The following is a 24,179-nucleotide window of genomic DNA, read 5'->3' on the forward strand; positions in this document are numbered from 1 at the left end:
AATCCATTAAATCCATTAAAAATTTAAAATCCATGAAAAATTCATAAAATTCTTCTACAGTACTACTGTACTCTATTAAAGAAACTGGTAGGCTATCACATGTAGTTCCCAGCTGAGAAACATTATAGAATGACTGTTTAATGCAAAGGGTGGAAGTCCAAATACTCATTAAATGCATAAAACAATATCTTTCCTCTACTTCACGGGAATTTGGAACGGTCTTGGAACGCATCCCCCGTGAAAAATGAGGGGTCACTGTTTACTTCCTAGACTTCTTTGCATGGCCAACCTGGGAAACAAGGTACTGGATTAAAGGTTCTTCAGACTCGCCCTGTTCATCCAGCTTCCTCACGTTCTCCCTCCATTGCTTGGGAGGCCTTGTTGTTGTTGTTGTTGTTCCTGTGCCAAGTTCACAGAGGGCTTTCTGGGCTCCCTTACCCTCAGCTTTGACTCCTCCGGCAGCCGTCCTTCCTTTCAGCTCCTTTGTTGTGATTTGACGCTTCTCTGGGACAATTTGATTTGATGCCACCTCTAAGACAATGATTCCTCCCTTGTAGCACTACTCCTTCCAAGCAAGGTAGAGGGAAGCCTTCTTTCTCCCGGGTGAATTTCCCAGAGGACAGCAGCGAAGACACGTCGGGGACAGAAAACGAATCCTATTCGGTGGGCACCGGCCGAGGTGTGGGCCATGGCAGTGAGTACAGGATAGCCGATGCCTTCTGGTTCCCCCCACCAGGGCTGGGTTGGCAAAAGGATGGCACAGAACCCCTCCCTTCCCTTTTCCCTTTCCTCTTTGTGCAGTGGTCCGAAGAGTATCAGCCGATCAGCCGGCTGGCTCTCTGAAGACGAAGATTCTCCTTTGGATGCACTGGATTTAGTGTGGGCCAAATGCCGGGGTTACCCATCTTATCCAGCTTTGGTAGGTTATAATATCTATCTATCTATCTATCTATCTATCTATCTATCTATCTATCTATCTATCTATTATCTCTCTATCATCTATCTATCTATCTATCTATCTATCTATCATCTCTCTCTATCATCTACCTACCTACCTATCATCTCTCTCTCTATTATCTATCTACCTATCTATCTATTATCTATCCATTATCTATCTATCTATCTATCTATCTATCTATCTATCTATCTATCTATCTATCTATTTATCTATCTATCTATCTATCTATCATCTCTCTCTCTCTATCTATCTATTATCTCTCCCTCTCTATCATCTATCTATCTATCATTGATCTATCATCTATCTATCTATTATCTCTCTATCATCTACCTACCTACCTACCTATCATCTCTCTCAATTATCTATCTAGCTATCTATCTATTATCTATCCATTATCTATCTATCATCTCTATCTATCTATCATATATCTATCTATCTATTATCTCTCTCTCTATCATCTACCTACCTACCTATCATCCCTCTCTCTATTATCTATCTACCTATCTATCCATTATCTATCTATCTATCATCTCTCTCTATTATCTATCTACCTATCTATCTATTATCTATCCATTATCTATCTATCATATCTATCATATCTATCTATCTATCTATCTATCTATCTATCTATCTATCTATCTATTATCTCTCTCTATCATCTACCTACCTACCTACCTATCATCTCTCTCTCTATCATCTACCTACCTACCTATCTATCATCCCTCTCTATTATATATCTACCTATCTATCCATTATGTATCTATCATCTCTATCTATCTATCTATCTATCTATCTATCTATCTATCTATCTATCTATCTATCTATCTATTGTCTCTCTCTCTCAATCTACCTATCTACCTACCTACCTACCTAATTTATATGTACCTGGTGAGTGTATATATTTGTAATGCATCTCTGAGTGTGAGAGAAAGAGAGTGGGAATTATCAGAATAATAGAATTACAGAGTTGGAAGGGACCTTGGAGGTCTTCTAGTCCAAACCCCTCTTCAAAGCAGGAGACCCTATTTCAAACAAATGACTGTCCAGTCTCTTCTTGAAAGCCTTCAGTGATGGAGCAGCCATCGCCGAGTATTCATTGGACTAGAAAGTCGAAAGAAATACATTACAGCTTGACACGCAGATCCAAAGAGTGAACTTGTCTGGTTGTGAAAAGCCAGCTAGTATTCACAATCCTGCAGCCTTCCTGCCTTTCCAAGGGCTTGGGTTTGAATATGAACTTCTGCTAGGCATGGGTAACCTCAAAAGATACCCTAGGTCAGTGATGGCGAACCTCACCCATAATTCCATGTCCCCCCATGCATGTGCGCTTGGCACACAAACACACACATCACTCCTGGCACGCGATGGCACGCCCATTTTTCACTTTCTCCTTGTTTTATATTGTAAATTATCTGTCCTTGTAGCTTAGATCCTGAATCACTGCATTTTTACAATGTTCAGAGTAGAAAAAACAATTACTATATTTTTTCTAAAGTGTGGTTTTTTAATCTCTTCTGAAATCGATCTATCTCCTCAAGAGGGTGGTAGAGCAATGCTGATTCTTCAAAATTAAATGGCGCCTTATGGCCAGGTGAAGATCTATCTGCATGGTTGCTAGGAGTCCAAAATTGCTTGATAGCATATAATGATATGACCAGGAGATGGCATTACAACAATTGTGTCGCTTTTGCCTCTCACCAGAAAATTAGTAGGCTATGGGAACTGAAGAACCAGAAGTTTAGAGCGAAACACACCAGGTGAGCTTCCTCCTTAGAAGATAGGCAGAAGCAATGGAAAGTGCCCACCATTATCTCAAGGGAGCAGGGTAGGGCTAGACCGATGGTGATGATGATGATGATGATTATGATTATTATTATTATCATTATCATTATTATCATTATTATTAATTAGATTTGTATGCCGCCCTTCTCTGAAGACACGGGGCGGCTCACAACAATAAAAACAATATTATGATGATAAATCTATGGTACGGGTGCCACAGGTGACATGCGGAGCCATATTTGCTGGCATGCAAGACGTTGCCCTAGCTCAGCTCCAATGTGCATGTGTGTGCCACCAGCTGATTTTTGGCTAGCACAGAGGCTCTGGGAGGGCGTTTTTGGCTTCCAGAGAGCCTCCGTGGGGGTGGGCCATTTTTACCCTGCCCCAGTTCCATGGAAGCCTCTGGAGCTTGGGGAGGGTGAAACATGTGCCCACCAGAAATTGTGAAACAGGCTGTTTCTGGCTCCAGAGGGCCTCCGGGAGGGAAGCGGAACCTGTTTTTGCCCTCCCCATGCATTGAATTATGGGTATGGGCACTCGCGCATGCACGATAGCCCGCATGCACGCACTTTCGGCCCCTGAGGGGAAAAAGGTTTGCCATCACTGGGCTAGACTGTAAAGACCAGAAAGTTTGAGATTTGAGACCTCAAATGTAGAATTCATGGTAGGTCCCAAAGGTGCATTTTCAGAACGCAACTTTGGCTTTTTTCCTTTTTTTAAAAAAATATTTTTTTATAAATTGTATTATTTTCAAAAACAAGACAAAACATACATACATAGAAGAACAACAAAACATATAACAAAAAAGAGCTATACAGTAGTCGCTCCGCTCTTGTTAGAAGTCTCTGGTGAAAACCCTTTGTTAATTAGATCATATTAAAGGAAAAAAGAACATATTTCATATCTCTATTATATACAATTTTAAAATAATATATGATATAGTCTTGAATTAATTAGGTATTTCTTCTGTTCCATCAATTGTAGACCCTATCCTTTCTTTTAAAGCCATTTAGCTTCATATCTTTTGCTTTTCAAAAGGAAAAAAACCAAGAGAATCCAGTTGTCTCCTAAAAAAAGCACCTTTGGGACAACCATGACCTGGATGACCGATAATCTCTACAGACGTTTATGGCAGGGTTTAACTCAAACTTGGCAAGTGGCTGGGGAATTCTGGGAGTTGAAGTCTACACATCTTACTTATTTATTTATTGATTTGATTTGATTTGATTTGTATGCCGCCCCTCTCCGAAGACTCGGGGTGGCTCACAACAGCAATAAAAACAATATAACAGTGGAACAAATCTAACATTAAAAACATATAAAACCCTATCATTACTTAAAAACCAAACAGCAACATTCATACCAAACATAAAAGAAAGTATAAAAAAGCCTGGGGGAAAAGTGTCTCAACTCCCCCATGCCTGGCAGTATAAGTGAGTCTTAAGTAGTTTACGAAAGACAGGAAGGGTGGGGGCAGTTCTAATCTCCGGGGGGAGTTGGTTCCAGAGGGCCGGGGCCACCACAGAGAAGGCTCTTCCCCTGGGGCCTGCCAAATGACATTGTTTAGTCCCAACTCTGGGTGGGACCTTATCGGTCACTGGGATCTTCAAGTTGCCAAGGTTGAAAAACATTATTCTGTGGATTTGGCCCTGCCGAAAACCATTCCATACCGTCCTTGCTGAACAGTGCATTTGCAATGTTCATATAAACAATATATCTTGCATAACTCAGAACCTCCTAGCCTAAGGACAATCCTAATAGAAACAGCAGAGTGGCAATTATTTTTCCTACGCACAAAATCTGAGGCTTGTCACTGCAGTATTGCAGAATTCTTGGCACGTTTCCACACACGCAGCAGTCTCCCTAAAGATTTGATTTTTTTTTCCTTCTGCAATTACAATTCCCATCATTATGGCAGCTGGAGGCGATGGGAACTAGTGTATCTGAATTAGACTGGGGAAAGGTGATAAGGAATGAGAAATTTGTTTGTGTGGAAGAAGAAATCTCTGAAAGTTAAGAGTTTAGGAGACCCATTTTCTGTAAGTAACAGACAAAAACTACTTGGTGAACTCTGATCAAATTAGAGTTCATAACGGAGTGTTTCCACAATGACTTTCTATCTACGATGCCACATTCCCAATCCTTTGCTGCAGGAATGAACTTAATTCATTCCGTGTCCAGGTTCTTAAGTAGAAAAGTTTGTAAGAAGCAATTTTTCCCATAGGAATCAATGTAAAAGCAAATAATGTGTGAGATTGGGGAAACCACAGGTAGGGTGGAGGCCATTTCCTCCCAGGAGATTCCTAGAGAGGCCCCACAGAGGCTTCTCCCTGCCTTTTCCGGCCCTGTTTCCTCCCAGGAGATTCCTAGAGAGGCCCTACAGAGGCTTCTCCCTGCCTTTTCCGGCCCTGTTTCCTCCCAGGAGATTCCTAGAGAGGCCCCACGGAGGCTTCTCCCTGCCTTTTCCGGTTACAGTTTCGGAGGCTCGGGTTTGTAAGTGGAAAATGGTTCTTGAGAAAAGGCAAAAAAATCTTGAACACCCGGTTCTTATCTAGAGGACTCTTAGGTAGAGGTACCACTGTACATATAATCTGGATCTGTTTCCTTTTTATCTGCTTTTCTGCAAACCTCTTCTTAACCGCACATCGTGGAGATGGCTCCCCCACCCCAATGCCTGATCTTTTCCCTCCTGCTCTTGCCAGATCATTGATCCGAAGATGCCCCGGGAAGGGATGTTCCACCACGGTGTCCCCATTCCTGTGCCCCCCTTGGAGGTACTGAAGCTGGGAGAGCAAATGACTCAGGAAGCACGTGAGCATCTCTACCTGGTCCTCTTCTTCGACAACAAACGCACTTGGTAAGGGCAGAAGTTCACCTGTTCCCAGGTACCAAAAGCTACAAGGAAGGGACAGAGCTCCACTGAGGCTGGGGGAACTGAATTCATTGAGAGGAAGAGCGGGAGCAAGGGGGGGGCAGAATAGCCCTCTTGTTTTGGCAGTGAACCAAGCTCTAGTGCCATGATGACGAACCTATGACACGCATGCTACAGGTGGCAAGCGGAGCCATATCGGAGGGCACACGAGGCGTTGCCCTATGTCAGCTCTAGCACATATGTGCCCGCTGGCCAGCTGATTTTCGGCCCTGGAGAAGACCGTTTCGCCCTCTGGAGTGTGAAAAATCGCCCAGCGGGCAAACCGGAAGTTCAGAAAAACAGACTTCCTGCTTGCCCGTGGTGCTGTTTTTCGCACTTCCGGAAGGCCCAGAGTGTAAAAAACAGCACAACATGCAAACAGGAAGTCCATTTTTCCAATCTTCCGGTTTGCCCATCGGGTGTTTTTTTCACCACTCCAGGCTTCATGTGCGGGGGCGGATGGTGTGCAGAGGGTGTCGGGCGGGAGGAACGGTTGTGGGTTTGTGCACGTATGCTAGCACACACATCCTCTCAGCACGTGAAGCCAAAAAACCGCCTGCCCTCAGGCCTGCCCTAGTGACATTTCATGGCCATTTCCATCCCTTCAGGCAATGGCTGCCCCGCACCAAACTCGTGCCGCTCGGCGTCAACCAGGACCTGGATAAGGAGAAGATGCTGGAAGGCCGCAAGTCCAACATCCGCAAGTCTGTCCAGATCGCCTACCACCGAGCCATGCAGCACCGGAACAAGGTGCAAGGCGAGCAGACCAGCGACTCCAGCGAGAGCGACTGACCCTCCGAGGGGCTCCCGCCTACCTGGGTGCTCACTCAGTGCAGCCGGACTGTACGGGAGAAGGGAGCCGGGAGCTCCAGCCTTGGGAAGCCTGGCTGCTGCAGGGACACGCACAGGGCACCCGACCGCTCCTCCAGTGTGCTGGGCACACCCGCAGAGCACCGCGCCCTCCACGTGGGCAAAGCCTACCTCTTGTGCCAGCCTGCCCTTCCTTGTCCCATGCCTGGAATCGCCCCCTGAACCAGCTGCACGAGCAATACCCAGCTGCCTACGCAGCACCCCTAACTCTCTGGGGGTCTTCAGACTTTTGTAAGATACTGTATAATAGTGGGAGAATGTAAATTATTATGGGCTGCTCCGTACCACCCAACATACAGAGTCTGCCCCCCACCCACCCCCGTTTCCCTGCATCATAGCACCTGTCCAGATCCATCAGCCTTTCCTCGGCCCAGCCCTTCCGACACTCTGCAGAGCAGGGCCGCCGTCGTCTTCTCACTTGCACATTTTGATACTATTAGCTTTTTTGGAATCTCCCTCGACCTCCTCTCCCCGCCCCCTCCCCACACCTTGTAGAAACCCGGCTCTTTCTGCTGCAGCCGGGTGGGCATTTGTACTTGTATTTATTTTGGAGAAAAAAAAAGATCTCTATTGATTCTTAGAAAATAAAATGGCTCTTTTGGAACCAAGTGGACTGCTTGCTTTTTTTTTTTCTTTTTAAATCCTGTTTACTGAAAGGATAATGGAATTTATGGGCTGTTCTGTTCTCAGGAGAAGATATGCTGGCTCTTTGTTGTTTTTGCTTGGTTTCAATTCCTTCCTGCCTCCCTCCCTCCCTTTCTTTTTTCTTCCTTCCTTCTTTCCTTCCTGCCTTTCTCCTTCCTTCTTTCCTATTTTCTTCCTTCCTTCCTTCCTATTTCCTTCGTTTCCTTCCTTCCTTCCTTCCGCCGCCCTAGTAGGGTCAGAGCGGCTTACAACAGTAAAATTGTGACAAAAATTAAAATGCCCCAATACATAAAATAAGAACAGATAGAAAGATTAAAGCCCAATAAAACAACAGTCATCACCCATACCTACCAGAGGAGAGCAATTGTTCAGCGGCCCCAGGTTTTTCAGAAGGCAAGGAGAGTGTGGGTGGTATGAATTTCTGGGGGGGATTGGTTCCAGAGGACTGGGGTCGCAACAGAGAAGGCTCTCCTCCATGGTCCCACCAGCCGGCATTGTTTGGCCGATGGGACTCTGGGTAGGCCAACTCTGTGTGACCTAATTGGTTGCTGGGACATATGAGGCAGAAGACGGTCCCATAAATAATCTGGTCCTAAGCCAATTAATCATTAAACTATCTTTACTACCCTGTTATTAGGATTGGCATCACCATTGTTCATAGAACATTAACAGTATATGTAAGATTTCATACTTAGAAATGATAATGGGGATTGGCTTTGTAGAAAAATTGGGTAAGGAATTTTTTTCAATTATTTCTTGCATTTTAGTTTACTGCACTCAAACTTCATTTTTTCCTTCAAAGGGCTGAAAAGGAACACCAGCAAATTATTCTGGAAGCTTTTCCCACCCAGACAGATTGCAGAGTTAGACCTTGAAAATTTTAGCAGCAGAACTTGGTTTTCAGTTCATAAAGACACAGTTTAGACCAGTAGTGCTAAATATGTATACGGTATTTTGTTAAGAAATACTGTAGCTTCTAATTAATTGTTTTGGAGAGATTATTGTCAAATCGATTCATTTCACCCAATATTAAGATATTGCACCTACCCTTCTTTCTATTGCAGTCACTTTATTTGTTGTATTTTAGAAGACAGCTTTAATCCCCCCCCCCCAAGAGTCTTTAGAAAATGATCTAAACCAGGGTATCCAACCAGACTTATGGACTTCAACTCCCAGAGTTCCTCAGCCAGCAAAGCCATTACAGGATTGATCATATCATATCAGTCAGAGGGCTGTTAATATGGCTCTGCACTACATCCTACAGCATCTTAAATGTCCAAAGACCTACACAAGGGTCCTCTTTGTAGACTTAAGTTCAGCATTTAATGCCATCATTCCAGACACTCTTCTAAGCTGAACCAGCTAGCGGTACCTAAACACATTCGTAAGTGGATCATAAACAAACAGGAAGCAGCAGATGAAGCTAAGCAGAATTACATCAGATACCTATACAATTAGCAGTCACCCGCAAGGCTGTGTGCTCTCTCCACTTTTCTCTATACCAATGACTGCATCTCTAACTATCAATTTGTTAAACTACTGTAGTTTGCAGATGACCCAGCATTGATCAGTTAGCACTAGTCAGTGGTATTTGTGACACTTTTTAAAATGTTCAGTTGATTGAGTTTTATGTTTAATGAATAAGAGATGATGATGATAAATAATAAACCTGAAAAAGTAGTTGAAAACAAACATGCCAAAATACTTTGGGATTTTCGAATTCAAACTGACAAGACAATACACCTAACCTCACAATTGTGGAAAAGAAAAAAGTGTAGATCATTGATGTCGCCATACCAGGTGAAAGTCGAATTGATGAAAAACAAGAAAAAATTAGCCAATATCAAGATCTTAAAATCGAACTTAACAACTCTGGCATAAACCAGTATAGGTGGTCCCAGTAGTAATTGGCATGCTGGGTGCTGTGCCAAAAGACCTCACCCAGCATTTGAAAACAATAAACATTGACAAAATCACGATCTGTCAGTTGCAAAAGGCCACCGTACTTGGATCTGCGTGCATCATACGAAAATACATCTGACAGTCCTAGACAATTGGAAAGTGTTCGACTTGTGATATTGCGATACGAAATCCAGCATATAAATCTCGTTTGCTGTATATTACTGTTTTTGTGAATAAAATAATAATGCTATTTGTTCTCCAAATGTGAGATTAATTTAATAGGTTCTAGTCCTGAAGCAGATTCATGAACATGTCCAAGAATGTTTGTAGAATGATAAGCCACCATCATTTTTGCAGTCTTTATTCTACCTTGTTCATCTTTCGTGATATAGCTTTTGGTAATCTATGAATTCTTAGATTGCGGGATTATTAAATTATAATCTTAATTCTGAAGTTTCTAAAAAAGAACTAACAGTGTTTTGTAACATAGAAATAGAGAAGATTGACGGCAGAAAAAGACCTCATGGTCCATCCAGCCCTTATACTATTTCCTGTATTTTATTTTAGGATGGATTCATCCCAGGCATGTTTAAATTCAGCTACTGGGGATTTACCAACCACATCTCCTGGAGGTTTATTCCAAGCATCTACTACTCCTTTAGTAAAATAGTATTTTCTCCCGTTGCTTCACGCCGGCAGAACACAACTAACCTCAGATTGTGCCCCCTTGTTCTGTTCATTTTCCTATTAAAAACACTTTCCTCCTGAACTTTATTTAACCCTGTAATATATTTAAATGTAACATTCTGACACCTTGTATGTATGTTGAAATAAAACAATAATTGAATAGTAGTAGTAGTTTTCTGTCTGGAACTATTATAGCAAAAAGTACCCACTTCAAGGAATATTAATGCTACCACTGTACTGATTATCCTGATTTTAGCAGCCCAGGTAATGGTAGCTCAATTTCCGTTCTCCCCTGAAGGGGCCACTTCCGCCTTGTAACGTACAAAAGACCCTTTTCAACGCCTCTATCCAGCCTTAACCGGCGGACAGGACGCATTTGTCCTGTGCCCAAAGACCCGGGCTTCCGCCCAAACAGACCACAAAGACCCTCCTTCTCGCAGTCTAGAGCGGAAAGCGGTTGCCCCGCTCTACCCCTGCGCGGCCCCTCCTCTAAATCCAGGGGCCGTTCTCTATGGTGATTGTACGGACTCGGGAGGTACGGGGTTGGTGCGCCCAACTGGTGCGGCCGGAGCGCGCTCATTCTCGCCTCCTCCCTAAGGACAGCGACGGCAGAAGGCGCACCATGAACCCCCGGCCGACTCAGCTGCCTCGAGCGACTCCCTGGCGCTCCCTGCCTTGCCCGCGCACCGAACTCCGCCTCGACCTGGTACTCTGTGGCGGGCAGACCTTCCGGTTAGTGCGCCCCCTGGTGGCTCCCAGCCAGGAACTGCAACCCTTTCCCCCCAAAAGCTTTCCCCTCCTTGAATTTGCCCCTTGGCCCTTTTTTTCTTTCTTTCTTTTCCTTCTTTCTTTCTTTGCATCGCCGTCGCCCATTGGGCGGCTTCTCGTCCGTAGTAATTTTTGAGTTTGCTGCCTTTCTTTCCCCCTGGCTACGCCCCAAGATTGTGCAGCTTTGAGGTGCAATGGAGGGCCCCGGTGATAAAGGGAGCTTTTCAATGCATGCAGAAAAGACTCGCCGCTAGAAAGAATAGACATGGGGTGCGGGGAGAGCGAGAGATGCTGGCCAGGCTCTCTTCGTAATGATGCAAATATTCTGTTTTTAGATGCTTTTATATTATATTTTATGTGTATTTGGTTGTAAGCCGCCCAGAGTCCATTGGGAGTGGGGCGGGATATAAGTCCAGATAAATAATGAAATAATAATAATTGCAAGCAATGCTCCTGCAGGCTTTTCCCATCACCCGCAACCACCAATCCTTTTGATTATTATTATCATTATTATTATTGTGCCCCCATTTGTAAGAGAAAGGAAGACGAGCACCGCCCCCTTCTGTTTGTATGAATGTTATGTATGCATGTTAATGGGATTGTGGGTTTTTAATTAAGATTTTATAGTTTAGTTGTTCATTTGACTTTTTAAATTTGTCTTTGTAATGTTTATATTGTTGTAAGCCGCCCTTAGTCCTATTGGGCGGCATAGAAGTTGAATAAAATAATTAACAAATAAACAAACTAACTAACTAATCTATCTCCATCTCTATCTCTATCTATCTATCTATCTATCTATCTATCTATCTATCTATCTATCTATCTATCATCTATCATCTATCTATCTATCTATCTATCTAGTTTGTTTGTTTGTTTGTTTGTTTGTTTGTTTGTATATATATGGTAAGGTTTAGCCAAGTAAAATCCGCAGTGATTCCTTTCACGTTACCACTTGTAAGAAGGATCAAAAATCCATCTTTCTTTTTGCAAACAAAAAGGGGAGGTGGCACTCCTTAGGTTGTTGGGTTTTTTTAATGGAGGGGAGGGAGCAAAATACCACTTTGCAAAATACCACTTTTGCTAATGGTGCTGCCTCTTTTCTCCCTAACACCCCTCCCCCCCAGCCACAATATTAAAAACGCCCTTGTAATTCTTCTACGCAAAATTGATCAGTGGAATCCACTAGGTCCTCTTCAACTCCTTGTTTTATGCATGTTAATCTCCTTGGCTTTCATGGAGCCGAAGCCTTGAGCTGCAAATCCTTCTCCCTGGGCACTGCTCCCTGAATTCTCTTCCTGCTTCTATTGTATTGAGAGAGAACCTGAGAGAGATGGCTGCAGTCGAAAGGAATATATGTGATTACAGTATTGTGAGCCAACCAGAATCCTACTGGAATTGGATGACATATAAATGTCACAAACAAACAAAGACAGAAACAAACAAATAATATATATATAATGTATAATATATATGGCTCAGAAAAAATAAAGGGAACCCTCAAATAACACATCTTAGATCAGAATGAATGAAATATTTGTTTGTTTGTTTATTTATTTATTCATTTATTAGATTTGCATGCCACCCCTTTCCGTGGACTCGGGGCGGCTCACAACACAATAAAACAATTCATAACAAATCTAATAATATACAATTTAAAATTTAAAATAGTTAAAAAAACCCATTTTTAAGCAGACATACCTACAAACATACCATACATAAATTATATAGGCCCAGGGGAGATACAGTATCTCAATTCCCCCATGCCTGACGACAAAGGTGGGTTTTGAGGAGTTTACGAAAGGCCAGGAGGGTAGGGGCAGTTCTAATCTCTGGGGGAGCTAGTTCCAGAGAGTCGGGGCCGCCACAGAGAAGGCTCTTCCTCTGGGGCCCGCCAAACGACATTGTTTAGTCGACGGGACCCGGAGAAGGCCGACTCTGTGGGACCTAATCGCTCGCTGGGATTCGTGCAGCAGAAGGTGGTCCCGGAGATATTCTGGTCCGATGCCATGAAGGGCTTTATAGGTCATAACCAACACATTGAATTGTGTATTCTCATTGAATACTTTGTTCTGTACAAAGTTGAATGCGCACCACAGCATGTGAAATTGATTGTCAATCAGTGTTGCTTCCTAAGTGGATAGTTTGATTTCACAGAAGTTTGATTGACTTGGAGTTATATTGTGTTGTTTAAGTGTTCCCTTTATTTTTTTGAGCGGTGTATAATATATAATTAAATAGAATAGATAGAATAGAATAGATAAATATATGTAGTTCAAGATTGAACTGGGCAATTCTTGGCTCTCTTTTATAGGGAAGCTGTCAAACCCTGAATCAATTGGAAATGTTTATCCTCAGCTTACTCACAAATGTGGAAGAACGAAGGAATCCCACAGGAAGGGCAGATTCTGGAGAAAATTACATACTGTGCAGAAATGGTTAAGCTAACATTAGAATTAAAAAATAAAGAAGAATCTTCATTTTATAACTGCTGGGATTTATTCTATCGTTGGTTTGAAAAAAGGCCATACCGTCTAAATTGTTAAAGTACAAAGGAAAATTACCTGGTGACAAAGTGTAATGTATAAAGGAGAGTAAGATATCTATATTAGTTAGGATTATTATCTTTTTTCTATTTATGTTTTGCTTATTATTAATTATTAATTGCTATTTAACATAGGCAGTAGAGAATGTACATAGTTAATATTGCTATACAGACTTGTTGCACACCCGCCTGGTGTTTATTGTGAGTTTTAGTTGTGTGTGTATGTTTGTATTGTTTATATATGTAAATATTATTATTTTTTTTAAAAAAGGAAATGTTTATTCTCCCGCGCTCAGGCTGCCTGCGCTTCAACCAATCAGGTTGTAGCAGCAGCCAGTGCGGTAGTGAGTCGAGGACAGGAACAGACTTAAACCGAGGATTTGGCACGACCATACGTTGATGATTCAACAAATAGCACTTACCAGTATAGACGCCCTAACCCTTGGCAGCCTAGCCATCATGAGTCTGTTGCCAAGAACTAACTTACTTGCTTACTTACTTACTTACTTACTTACTTACTTTATTTAGATTTATTTATTTTACTTTACTTTATTATTTTATTTTATTTTATTTATTTTATTTTAATCAAATTTCTAAACCGCCCTTCTCCAGGGGACTCATGGGCAGCTTACAAGATAAAAGTCAATACAAAAATTATAATCATAACCGTAAAACCCCAAATTCTAAAACCCCTGTCACAATCATAATACAGTATCTGCCCGAGCAGAATGTTCACGCTCAATGGCCCCAGACCTTCTGGCAAAGGTATGTTTTTAAAACCTTTCTAAAGGCCAGGATGGTGGGGATCAGTATGAATCTCCAGGGGGATTGGTTCCAAAGGACCAGAGCTGCCACAGAGAAGGCCCTTCTAGGCCCCGCCAGGTGACATTTCTTGGCTGACAGGATCTGGAGAAGACCGACTAACTGGCCGCTGGTATACGTGACGCAGGAGACGGGCCTGTAAATTATCTGGTCCTAAGTCATGTAGGGCTTTAAAGTGGCTAGCCAACGCTTTAAATTGCATTTTGAGACCTATCGGTAGCCAATGCAGCTCACGGAGTGATGATGATATATGGGTGTATCTTGATCATGTGACCATGGGGATGCTTCAACAGTCCTTCGGGAGTGTTGTGGTTGGCTATGGCCCAGCTCCTGCCCCAAGGAATGTGGATGTGGAGGTGGGGGAAACATCCACATGCCACAGGCCTGTTTTGCTCCCGATAGAATCTCCCGACGAAGCCTCCTCTGACGAAGGAAGCATGAGTAGCAGGGAAGAGGGGAGTTTGGCAGACAGCCCAGGAGGAGATCAATCATCCTTATCATCCCTGGATTCTGAACAAGAACATATGACAAACCCACGCATGCATAGAGTGATGCATAGGAGAGAACAATTGAAGGATTATTACAGGAGATAAGTGAGGCCACCTGTGGTTGGGCTGCTGTAATTAGTGCTACAGAAAAAAAGAGCAGCGTGCTGATTTAGCCTCGTGGAAGTTTATCTGATTCTTAGTTTCGTCAAGATCGTGGTTTTGCTGTTTCCCTGTTCAAGATTGTGTGTGGATTTTCTGGACTTTGGAATTGGACTCAATTTCCCAGTTACTGGGTGAGAAATTGGATTGCATTCAACCCATGCCTTGTGTGTACCAGAAAATCCCTTTGACATTTAAGAAGGGAGTTTTTTCTGCTTTTCTGTTGATAAAGACTTTTGGTTTTCCTTCTGTCGTGTGGTGTGTGTCTTTTTGGCCCAATTACCCTGTAATTACGGGCGGTTGGGACACGCCGGCAGAACAGGGAGTGGGCGGCATACAGATGTATTAAATTAATGAATGAATGAATGAATGTGTGAAAAAGGTCATAATCCCCTTTTATTAATCCCATTGTAACTGCCTAGAATCATCATGGCTAATTAGACTGGGGATATTGTTTATTGTTTAATTCCTATTTTGTCATTACTGTCATCCCCCCCCCCCCCCTTCACCACTTTCACTTCCACCATTTTCCTATTTTCATCATCTTCTCATCCCCTCAACTATTAAGATCATGGAAGAACTGCGCCTCCTAGTGGCAAGACTATAGAAAAAACACAGCAGACTTTTAAGACTCTGAGACTATATGGAAGATCTAGAGAATTTCGGACCTGGATGGGTTGATTGACCGAGGATTGATATCAATTAAGATCTGATTTTATATTTTATATTTTATTTTTATACTGTTTTATTAACTTATTAACTTTTATCTTATTAACTTACTTAGATTTGTATTTATATCTTACATATTAGCAATATTTAATCTATTTTTAATTAATTGGGGGGTTTAACTGATGTACAATTGGAGTGGGTGTAATGACATGTATGGGAGGAATGATTGGTATGAATGCGATGGCTGGAGTGGGTGGGGTTATGTCAGGGGAGGGGTGAATGGGAATAGTATGAATAATATGAATGAGATATTTGGTCCACCTGACGCCGGAGAGGCGGGAGGGGAAGGGGCACCGATCTCTGGGGGGGCAGAGGGTCGGAATATCCCTGTGTTGCTGGGGAGAGGCAGATATGGCGGGGGCCACAGAGCTAGCCGTTCCAGGGGAACGAGGGACCGTTGCTTAATAACGGTCCCTTGTTCTGGCTCTGTGAGCCCAATCTTGGGTACTGGTGATGAGTGTAACTCTGGCCCTGGACTCAGGTTGCTGCTGCTTAACGCCAGGTCGGTGGTAAATAAAGCTCTCCTCATCCGGGACCTGATCCTGGATGAGGAGGCCGACCTGGCTTGCATTACTGAAACCTGGCTGGGCCCGGAGGGAGGTGTTCCTCTCTCTGAAATTTGCCCAGCCGGGTTTCAGATATGGCATCAACCTCGACCCCAGGGAAGGGGGGGGAGGAGTGGCTATTATAGCCAGGGAGAGCCTTTGCCTGCGTAGACTCATTGCTCCGGAAATTGCGGGTTGCGAGTCTCTCTTGTTGAAGTTGGACTTAGGGGTCCAGGTGGGCTTATTTCTCACGTACCTGCCTCCCAGCTGCGTGTCAAAAGCCCTGCCTATGCTATTCGAGGAGGTAGCCGGGTTGGCAGTGGAGTTCCCCGGACTCATTGTCCTGGGGGACTTCAACCTGCCGTCACTCGGCGAAACCTCTGGGTTGGCACAGGAGTTCATGGCCACCATGACAGCCATGGACCTGACTCAAGTAGTACAGGGTCCGACTCACGAGGGAGGGCACGCACCTGACATGGTATTCCTTTCCGAGCAATTGAGTAATGGTCTGAGACTAAGGGGCTTAGAAGCATTGCCTTTGTCATGGTCAGACCATTTCCTACTACTGCTTGACTTCCTGGCTCCAATCCTTCCCCGCAGGGAGGCGGAACCAATGAAGATGTTCCGCCCCAGACCCCTGATGGACCCAGAGGGCTTTCAGATGGCGCTTGGGGTTATCCCAGAGGCACTCATCCACAGTTCGGCGGAGTCTCTTGTGGAGGCCTGGAATACGGCTGCTGCGGAGGCTCTTGACTGGATTGCGCCTTTGCGACCTCTCCGTGGCGCTAGACCCCGTAGAGCCCCATGGTTCAACTAGGAGCTCCGGGAGTTGAAACGCCAAAAGAGACGTCTAGAGAAGCGATGGAGGAAGAGTAGGTCTGAATCTGATCGAACACTTGTAAGAGCTTTTATTAAGACTTACAAAGTGGCACTCAAGGCGGCAAGATGCGCGTACCATGCCGCCTTGATTGCATCAGCGGAATCCCGCCCGGCCGCTCTGTTTAGGGTGACCCGCTCCCTTCTTAACCAGGGGGGAGTTGGGGAGCCCTTGCAGAGTAGTGCCGAGGAGTTTAACACGTTTTTCGCTGATAAAGTCGCTCAGATCCGGGCCGACCTCGAATCCAATTGTAAAACAGAGTCGACTGACAACGAGTCAGTCGAGGTGACTGGGGCACGTACTTGTCCACCTGTCTGGGAAGAGTTTGATCTGGTGACACCTGATGAAGTGGACAAGGCCATTGGAGCTGTGAGTTCCGCCACCTGTCTACTGGATCCGTGTCCCTCCTGGTTGGTCTCGGCCAGCAGGGAGGTGACACGGAGCTGGGCCCAGGAGATTACCAACGCTTCCTTGGGGAGGGGAGTTTTTCCATCACTCTATAAAGAAGCGCTTGTGCGCCCCCTCCTCAAGAAGCCCTCCCTGGACCCAGCCGTACTTAACAACTATCGTCCAGTCTCCAACCTTCCCTTTATGGGGAAGGTTGTCGAGAAGGTGGTGGCACTCCAGCTCCAGTGGTCCTTGGAAGAAGCTGATTATCTAGGTCCCCAGCAGTCGGGTTTCAGGCCCGGTTACAGCACGGAAACCGCTTTGGTCGCGTTGATGGATGATCTCTGGCGGGCCCGGGACAGGGGTTTATCCTCTGTCCTGGTGCTCCTCAATCTCTCAGAGGCTTTTGATACCATTGACCATGGTATCCTTCTGCACCGGTTGGAGGGGCTGGGGGTCGGAGGCACTGTTCTTCAGTGGTTCTCCTCCTACCTCTCTGGCCGGTCGCAGTCGGTGTTAGTGGGGGGTCAGAGGTCGGCTCCGAGGTCTCTCCCTTGTGGGGTGCCTCAGGGGTCGGTCCTCTCCCCCTTGCTATTTAACATCTACATGAAACCGCTGGGTGAGATCATCCAAGGACATGGGGTGAGGTATCATCAATATGCCGATGATACCCAGCTTTACATCTCCACCCCTTGCCCAGTCAACGAAGCGGTGGAAGTGATGTGCCGGTGCCTGGAGGCTGTTGGGGCCTGGATGGGTGTCAACAGACTCAAGCTCAACCCGGATAAGACGGAGTGGCTGTGGGTTTTGCCTCCCAAGGACAATTCCATCTGTCCGTCCATTACCCTGGGGGGGAAATTATTGACCCCCTCAGAGAGGGTCCGCAACTTGGGCGTCCTCCTCGATCCACAGCTCACATTAGAAAACCATCTCTCAGCTGTGGCGAGGGGGGCGTTTGCCCAGGTACGCCTGGTGCACCAGTTGCGGCCCTATCTGGACCGGGACTCATTGCTCACAGTCACTCACGCCCTCATCACCTCGAGATTCGACTACTGTAACGCTCTCTACATGGGGCTACCTTTGAAAAGTGTTCGGAAACTTCAGATCGTGCAGAACGCAGCTGCGAGAGCAGTCATGGGCTTACCTACGTATGCCCATGTTTCACCATCACTCCGCAGTCTGCATTGGCTGCCGATCAATTTCCGGTCACAATTCAAAGTGTTGGTTATGACCTTTAAAGCCCTTCATGGCATCGGACCAGAATATCTCCGAGACCGCCTCCTGCCGCACGAATCCCAGCGACCGATTAGGTCCCACAGAGTGGGCCTTCTCCGGGTCCCGTCAACTAAACAATGTCGGTTGGTGGGCCCCAGGGGAAGAGCCTTCTCTGTGGCGGCCCCGGCCCTCTGGAACCAACTCCCCCCGGAGATTAGAACTGCCCCTACTCTCCCTGCCTTCCGTAAAGTTCTTAAAACCCACCTTTGTCGTCAGGCATGGGGGAACTGAAACATCTCCCCCAGCCACGTACAATTTATGTATGGTATGTGTGTGTGTGTGCTTGTTCATATAGTGGGGTTCCTTTTTAAAACTATTTTAAATACTTAAATTTACTGAATCTATTTGGATTTGTACAATTGTGTATATTTTTGTTGTGAGCCGCCCCGAGTTCACGGAGAGGGGCGGCATACAAATCTAAATAATAAATAAATAAATAAATAAATAAATAAACTGAATGAAGTGATGTCCGTCCAAAATGGCCTGTTTCAAGAATGGCCTTTTTAGGAGACCCTTTTGGCTGTTTCTGCTGCTTAACCAAGCCTGTGATGCCTCCCCCCCTCAGGTGGTCTGAAACCAGCCCTGGCTACTGGACTGGCGTGTTGGCCGGACGAGTCTGGACTCTCACTCAATCTGAGGAACATCTCTGGTACACCTTGCATGAAGAGGAAAAGGAAGATGGCGGCCGAGAGGAAGAAGGCCTCACTGAACCTCCCCTGAAGAAGAGCAGGAAGCAAACCCAGCCAGAACCGAATCGTCCCGGGACCAGCGAGCGTTCGGGCGGCCTTTTGCCTTTGGCTCGGGGAACAGACGGGTTGACTCCTTCTCAGATCCTCCAGGACTATTTCCAGCTACATGTAAACGTATCTGCATTATACCAGGGTTGGTCTTACGTTGATTCGCATTTCCGGGAAATAGGTGTTAAATTCCCAGGTAGGCAAACTAGCACTAGAGAATGATGTGCTGCAGCAATAAAAATACAGTGGTTCCTCTACCTAACAACGCCTCTACCTACAAACTTTTCTAGATAAGAACCGGGTGTTCAAGATTTTTTTGCCTCTTCTCAAGAACCATTTTCCACTACAAACCCGAGCTTCCAAATCTGTAACCAGAAAAGGCAGGGAGAAGCCTCCATGGGGCCTCTCTAGGAATCTCCTGGGAGGAAACAGGGCCAGGAAAGGCATGGAGAAGCCTCCGTGGGGCCTCTCTAGGAATCTCCTGGGAGGAAACAGGGCCTCCACCCTTTCTGTGGTTTCCCCAATCACACACATTATTTACTTTTACATTGATTCCTATGGGAAAAAATTGCTTCTTCTTACAAACTTTTCTACTTAAGAATCTGGTCACAGAACAAATTAAGTTCATAAGTTGAGGAACCACTGTACGTATATATATATGTGTGTGTGTGATGAAAAGATATCCTATCCTACAATATCCAAGTTTGTGTGTGAGCAATTGTTTTCAGGAACTAGAACGACCGTATTTTTTGGTGTATAAGATGCACCTTTTCCCCCCACTTAAAGAGGGTGGAAATGTCAGTGAGTCTTATACACCGAATATAGCCATTTTTGGCCGCCTGAAGCCCCACCTACACATCCCATTTTTGCAAAAATAATGGGCTTGATTCTTGCAAAAAAGGGCTGCACAGAGGGTTTGGGAGGTCTGCAGAGTGTCCCTGGGGGCTGGGGGAAGGCAAAAAGACTCCCGTTTTTGTAAAAAATACAGGGGGGAAAATGGGGGTGTTTTTGCCTTCCTCCAGCCCCCAGGAGCACTTTGCAGGCTTCCCAAACCTTCTGCGAATTCTGGCAAAAAATGGGTGGGAAACGGGCCACTTTTCACAAAAACGGAGGCGTTTTTGTCTTCTCTCAGCCCCTAGGAGCACTCCGTCGGCTTCCCAAATCCTCTGCATGGCCTGTTTTCATAAAAAAGGGTGAAAAATAGGTCTGTTTTTGCAAAAAATGGGGTCCGCAGAGGGTTTGCGAGGCTTGTAGAATGCTCCAGGGGACTGGGGGAAGGCAAAAACGACCACGTTTTTGCAAAAAGCAGGGTGCGCAGAGGGTTTGGGAGGCTTGCAGAGTGCTTCTGGAAGCTTGGGGAGGATTATTATTTTTTTCTTACCTCTTTGAAATTTTGGTGCGTCTTATACAGCGGTGCGTTTTATAGTCTGAAAAATATGGTAAGTGATGTTTTATTGGGTTGAGAGTAACCGACCAGCGGTAAAGGTGTGTCTTATCTAAAGAGTGCAGAATTTGAATTCTTAAATGTCTTTATTTTTATGTATTTTAGGGAACATACATTGTTCTTGTCTGGCAGGGGGAGATTTGAAAGCGGACGGACAAATGACCGCAAAATGTGGTCTTTCTTGAAGGGTCCTTAGTATTCTCTGAGCCGAGTTTGTTTCCTTACTGACATTTTATTACCTTCTCTGTGGATAATAAAATGCTGCCCTGATGATGTTAACTAGCTGCCCTGAGTCCATTGGAGAAGGGCAACCTATAGCTGCAAATAGATAAAATAAAAAACCAAGCTCAGGAAGCATCAAGCATCCCCTCATTTTAATCCAGAGCTACAAATATTCTTCTTTATTGGTGAGGCTTTCTTGCCCAGGGATCTCTCTCTGCTTACAGCTGGTACCATGAAAATCCAGAAGTCAGAAACCAGAATAATTCAGCACAGAGGAAAACTGAATTCCTTAGCTTAAAGTACATGACTAGTGATACGAAAGATAGAAAAAGGATGGTGGAAAAAGTCTTGAGTGAATCTTTCTATTTGCCGATGACTAAATAGGGTTGATATTCCTGTAATATGGCAAATGATTTAGCTTTACTAGATAAGTGGTCAACGCAATGGAAACTGCAATTTAATGTTTCCAAATGTAAAATAATGCACTTGAGGAAAAGGAATCTTCAATCTGAGTATTGTACTGGCGGTGTTAGCAAAAACTTCAGAAGAGAAGGATTATTGGGCAGTGATTTCTGACAGTCTCAAAATGGGTGAACAGTCCAGTTAGGCGGTAGGGAAAGCGAGTAGAATGCTTGGCTGCATACCTAGAGGTATAACAAGCAGGAAGAGGGAGATTGTGATCCCGCTCTATAGAGCGCTGGTGAGACCCCATTTGGAATACTGTGTTCAGTTCTGGAGACCTCACCTACAAAAAGATATTGATAAAATTGAACAGGTCCAAAGACGGGCTACAAGAATGGTGGAAGGTCTTAAGCATAAAACGTATCAGGAAAGACTTAATGAACTCAATCTGTATAGTCTGGAGGACAGAAGGGAAAAGGGGGGACATGATCGAAACATTTAAATATGTTAAAGGGTTAAATAAGGTCCAGGAGGGAAGTGTTTTTAATAGGAAAGTGAACACAAGAACACGGGAGCACAATCTGAGGTTAGTTGGGGAAAGATCAGAAGCAACGCGAGAAAATATTATTTTACTGAAAGAGTAGTAGATCCTTGGAACAAACTTCCAGCAGATGTGGTTGGTAAATCCACAATAATTGAATTTAAACATGCCTGGGATAAACATATATCCATCCTAAGATAAAATACAGAAATAGTATAAGGGCAGACTAGATGGACCATGAGGTCTTTTTCTGCCGTCAATCTTCTATGTTTCTGTGTTTCTTCCCCAGGCGTCCGGGTGCTGCGGCAGGACCCAGTGGAGTGCCTCTTCTCCTTTATCTGCACCTCCAACAACCACCTGTCCCGCATCACCAACATGATTCAACACCTGTGCCAGGCCTTTGGGCGCCGCCTCTGTCAGCTGGATACCAAGACCTATCATGCCTTCCCATCACTGCAAGCCATGGCAGGTAAAACCTTAGGCCTCAAAGTCTCTATGCGGTCTTTCCCTCTGTGAACCATCCTTCTACTCAGGGGCAGGCTCCTCTTAACCTGTTCTTAATGGTGTGCATTGTGACATTTCACACACATACGTGCTCCCTACACTCATACAGACACATCCCCTAGTACAGGGGTAGGCAAAGATGTCTCTTCTATGACACGCGGACATCAACTCCCAGAATTCCTGAGCTAGCATGATCGGCTCAGGAATTCTGGGAGTTGAAGTCCACAAGTCATAGAAGAGCCAACGTTGCCTACCCCTGCCCCAGTGCGATTTTGCTTCCACACATGCGCAGAGGGACTGTAGTGAGTGGTCCGTGTACAGTTCTGCTGGTCACGGATTTCGAGGACCAGGAGAAGGGGGAATACTGGCATCGCAGGCACTGTTCTTGCCCTCTGAGTCTGAGTGTGAAAGTGAAGGGGAATTGGAGACTGGGGAACCACCAGAGACTGTAGAACCTCCAGCTAGGGTATTATCTGAATCAGAGGACGATCGAGGACTCTCTCTTACATGTGAGGGTCGGAAGAATGAGAGCCAGGCATGAATATCTCTCTAGAAGGGGTTCTAGACATTGATTAGATCTATGGGACATTTAGCCACCCCATGTCAATATACACTGCTCAAAAAAAATAAAGGGAACACTTAAACAAGTCGATATAACTCCAAGAAAATCAAACTTCTCTGAAATCAAACTGCCCACTTAGGAAGCAACACTGATTGACAATCAATTTCACCTGCTGTTGTGCCCATTCAACTTTGTACAGAACAAAGTATTCAGTGAGAATATTTCAATGATTCAAACTTCCAGCAGACATGGTAGATAAATCCACAGTAACTGAATTTAAACATGCCTGGGATAAACATATATCCATCCTAAGATAAAATACAGAAAATAGTATAAGGGCAGACTAGATGGACCATGAGGTCTTTTTCTGCTATCAGTCTTCTATGTTTCTATGTTTCTATTCAGATCTAGGATGTGTTATTTGAGTGTTCCCTTTATTTCTTTGAGCAGTACATATAGGACAGGCTGATGGGGGAAGAGGTGTGGCAAGCGACGTTTATCATAAAAACGGAGCTTCAAGAGACTGTCTCTGATTCTTGATTTCTGCTTTTCTAGAAGCTGGTTAAGCCCTGAACATTGAGTGAAGTGATAAATACCAGTGACACCTCATTAGGGAAGATTTATGTCTCTAGCTGGCCGGGAATGCTGTCAGTCTGGAATGCCTTAGCATTCACTTATTTCTTGCTGGACTTTGTGTAAATAATGATACTTTTGCTTGATCAATGTTTCCACCAGGTGTGGGTTTGCTTTCTAATTAATTGATCCGGCCAGACAGAACAGGGACAATTTTACTTCTGTGCATGCTCAGAAGTTAAAAAAAATCACTAAAAATTAGAAACATAGAAACATAGAAGACTGATGGCAGAAAAAGACCCCATGATCCATCTAGTCTGCCCTTATACTATTTTCTGTATTTTACCTTAGGATGGATATATGTTTATCCCAGGCATGTTTAAATTCAGTTACTGTGGATTTACCAACCATGTCTGCTGGAAGTTTGTTCCAAGGATCTACTACTCTTTCAGTAAAATAATATTTTCTCACGTTGCTTTTGATCTTTCCCCCAACTAACTTCAGATTGTGTCCCCTTGTTCTTGTGTTCACTTTCCTATTAAAAACACTTCCCTCCTGGACCTTATTTAACCCTTTAACATATTTAAATGTTTCGATCATGTCCCCCCTTTTCCTTCTGTCCTCCAGACTATACATTCATTAAGTCTTTCCTGATACGTTTTATGCTTAAGACCTTCCACCATTCTTGTAGCCCGTCTTTGGACCCGTTCAATTTTGTCAATATCTTTTTGTAGGTGAGGTCTCCAGAACTGAACACAGTATTCCAAATGTGGTCTCACCAGCACTCTATATAGCGGGATCATAATCTCCCTCTTCCTGCTTGTTAGGGGGAAGTTAGGCGGAAATT

At 44.5% G+C, this 24,179-nt stretch overlaps 2 protein-coding genes across 4 annotated transcripts in view; both read left to right on the plus strand.

Annotated features, from left to right (window-relative positions):
* The first annotated feature begins 540 nt into the window (after nt 1–540).
* On the plus strand, nt 541–7,129 carry LOC139155524 (peregrin-like). Its single transcript, XM_070730689.1, has 3 exons — nt 541–919; nt 5,443–5,597; nt 6,260–7,129. The coding sequence occupies exons 1-3, from the start codon at nt 713–715 to the stop codon at nt 6,441–6,443; spliced, it is 546 nt and encodes a 181-aa protein (XP_070586790.1). The 5' UTR covers nt 541–712; the 3' UTR covers nt 6,444–7,129.
* Nucleotides 7,130–10,205: 3,076 nt separating this feature from the next.
* Nucleotides 10,206–24,179, plus strand: part of LOC139155529 (N-glycosylase/DNA lyase-like) — a 25,189-nt gene continuing 11,215 nt past the window's right edge. For all 3 annotated transcript variants that reach the window (XM_070730697.1, XM_070730696.1, XM_070730698.1), the window contains exons 1-3: nt 10,206–10,487; nt 18,913–19,280; nt 21,983–22,162. In XM_070730697.1, coding sequence (XP_070586798.1) covers nt 10,267–10,487; nt 18,913–19,280; nt 21,983–22,162 — 769 coding nt within the window. In that variant the 5' untranslated portion in view covers nt 10,206–10,266. The remainder of the gene's footprint in view (nt 10,488–18,912; nt 19,281–21,982; nt 22,163–24,179) is intronic.

The sequence above is a fragment of the Erythrolamprus reginae genome, unplaced genomic scaffold (genome assembly GCF_031021105.1).
Source record: "Erythrolamprus reginae isolate rEryReg1 unplaced genomic scaffold, rEryReg1.hap1 H_27, whole genome shotgun sequence".
Classification (NCBI taxonomy): Eukaryota; Metazoa; Chordata; class Lepidosauria; order Squamata; family Dipsadidae; genus Erythrolamprus; species Erythrolamprus reginae.

Coding starts and splice junctions, on each gene's coding strand:
- LOC139155524 (XM_070730689.1), top strand. CDS start 713: ATGCCTTCTGGTTCCCCCCACCAGGGCTGGGTTGGCAAAAGGATGGCA. Junction 920..5,442: donor ACCCATCTTATCCAGCTTTG/GTAGGTTATAAT, acceptor TGCTCTTGCCAG/ATCATTGATCCGAAGATGCC. Junction 5,598..6,259: donor TTCGACAACAAACGCACTTG/GTAAGGGCAGAA, acceptor CCATCCCTTCAG/GCAATGGCTGCCCCGCACCA.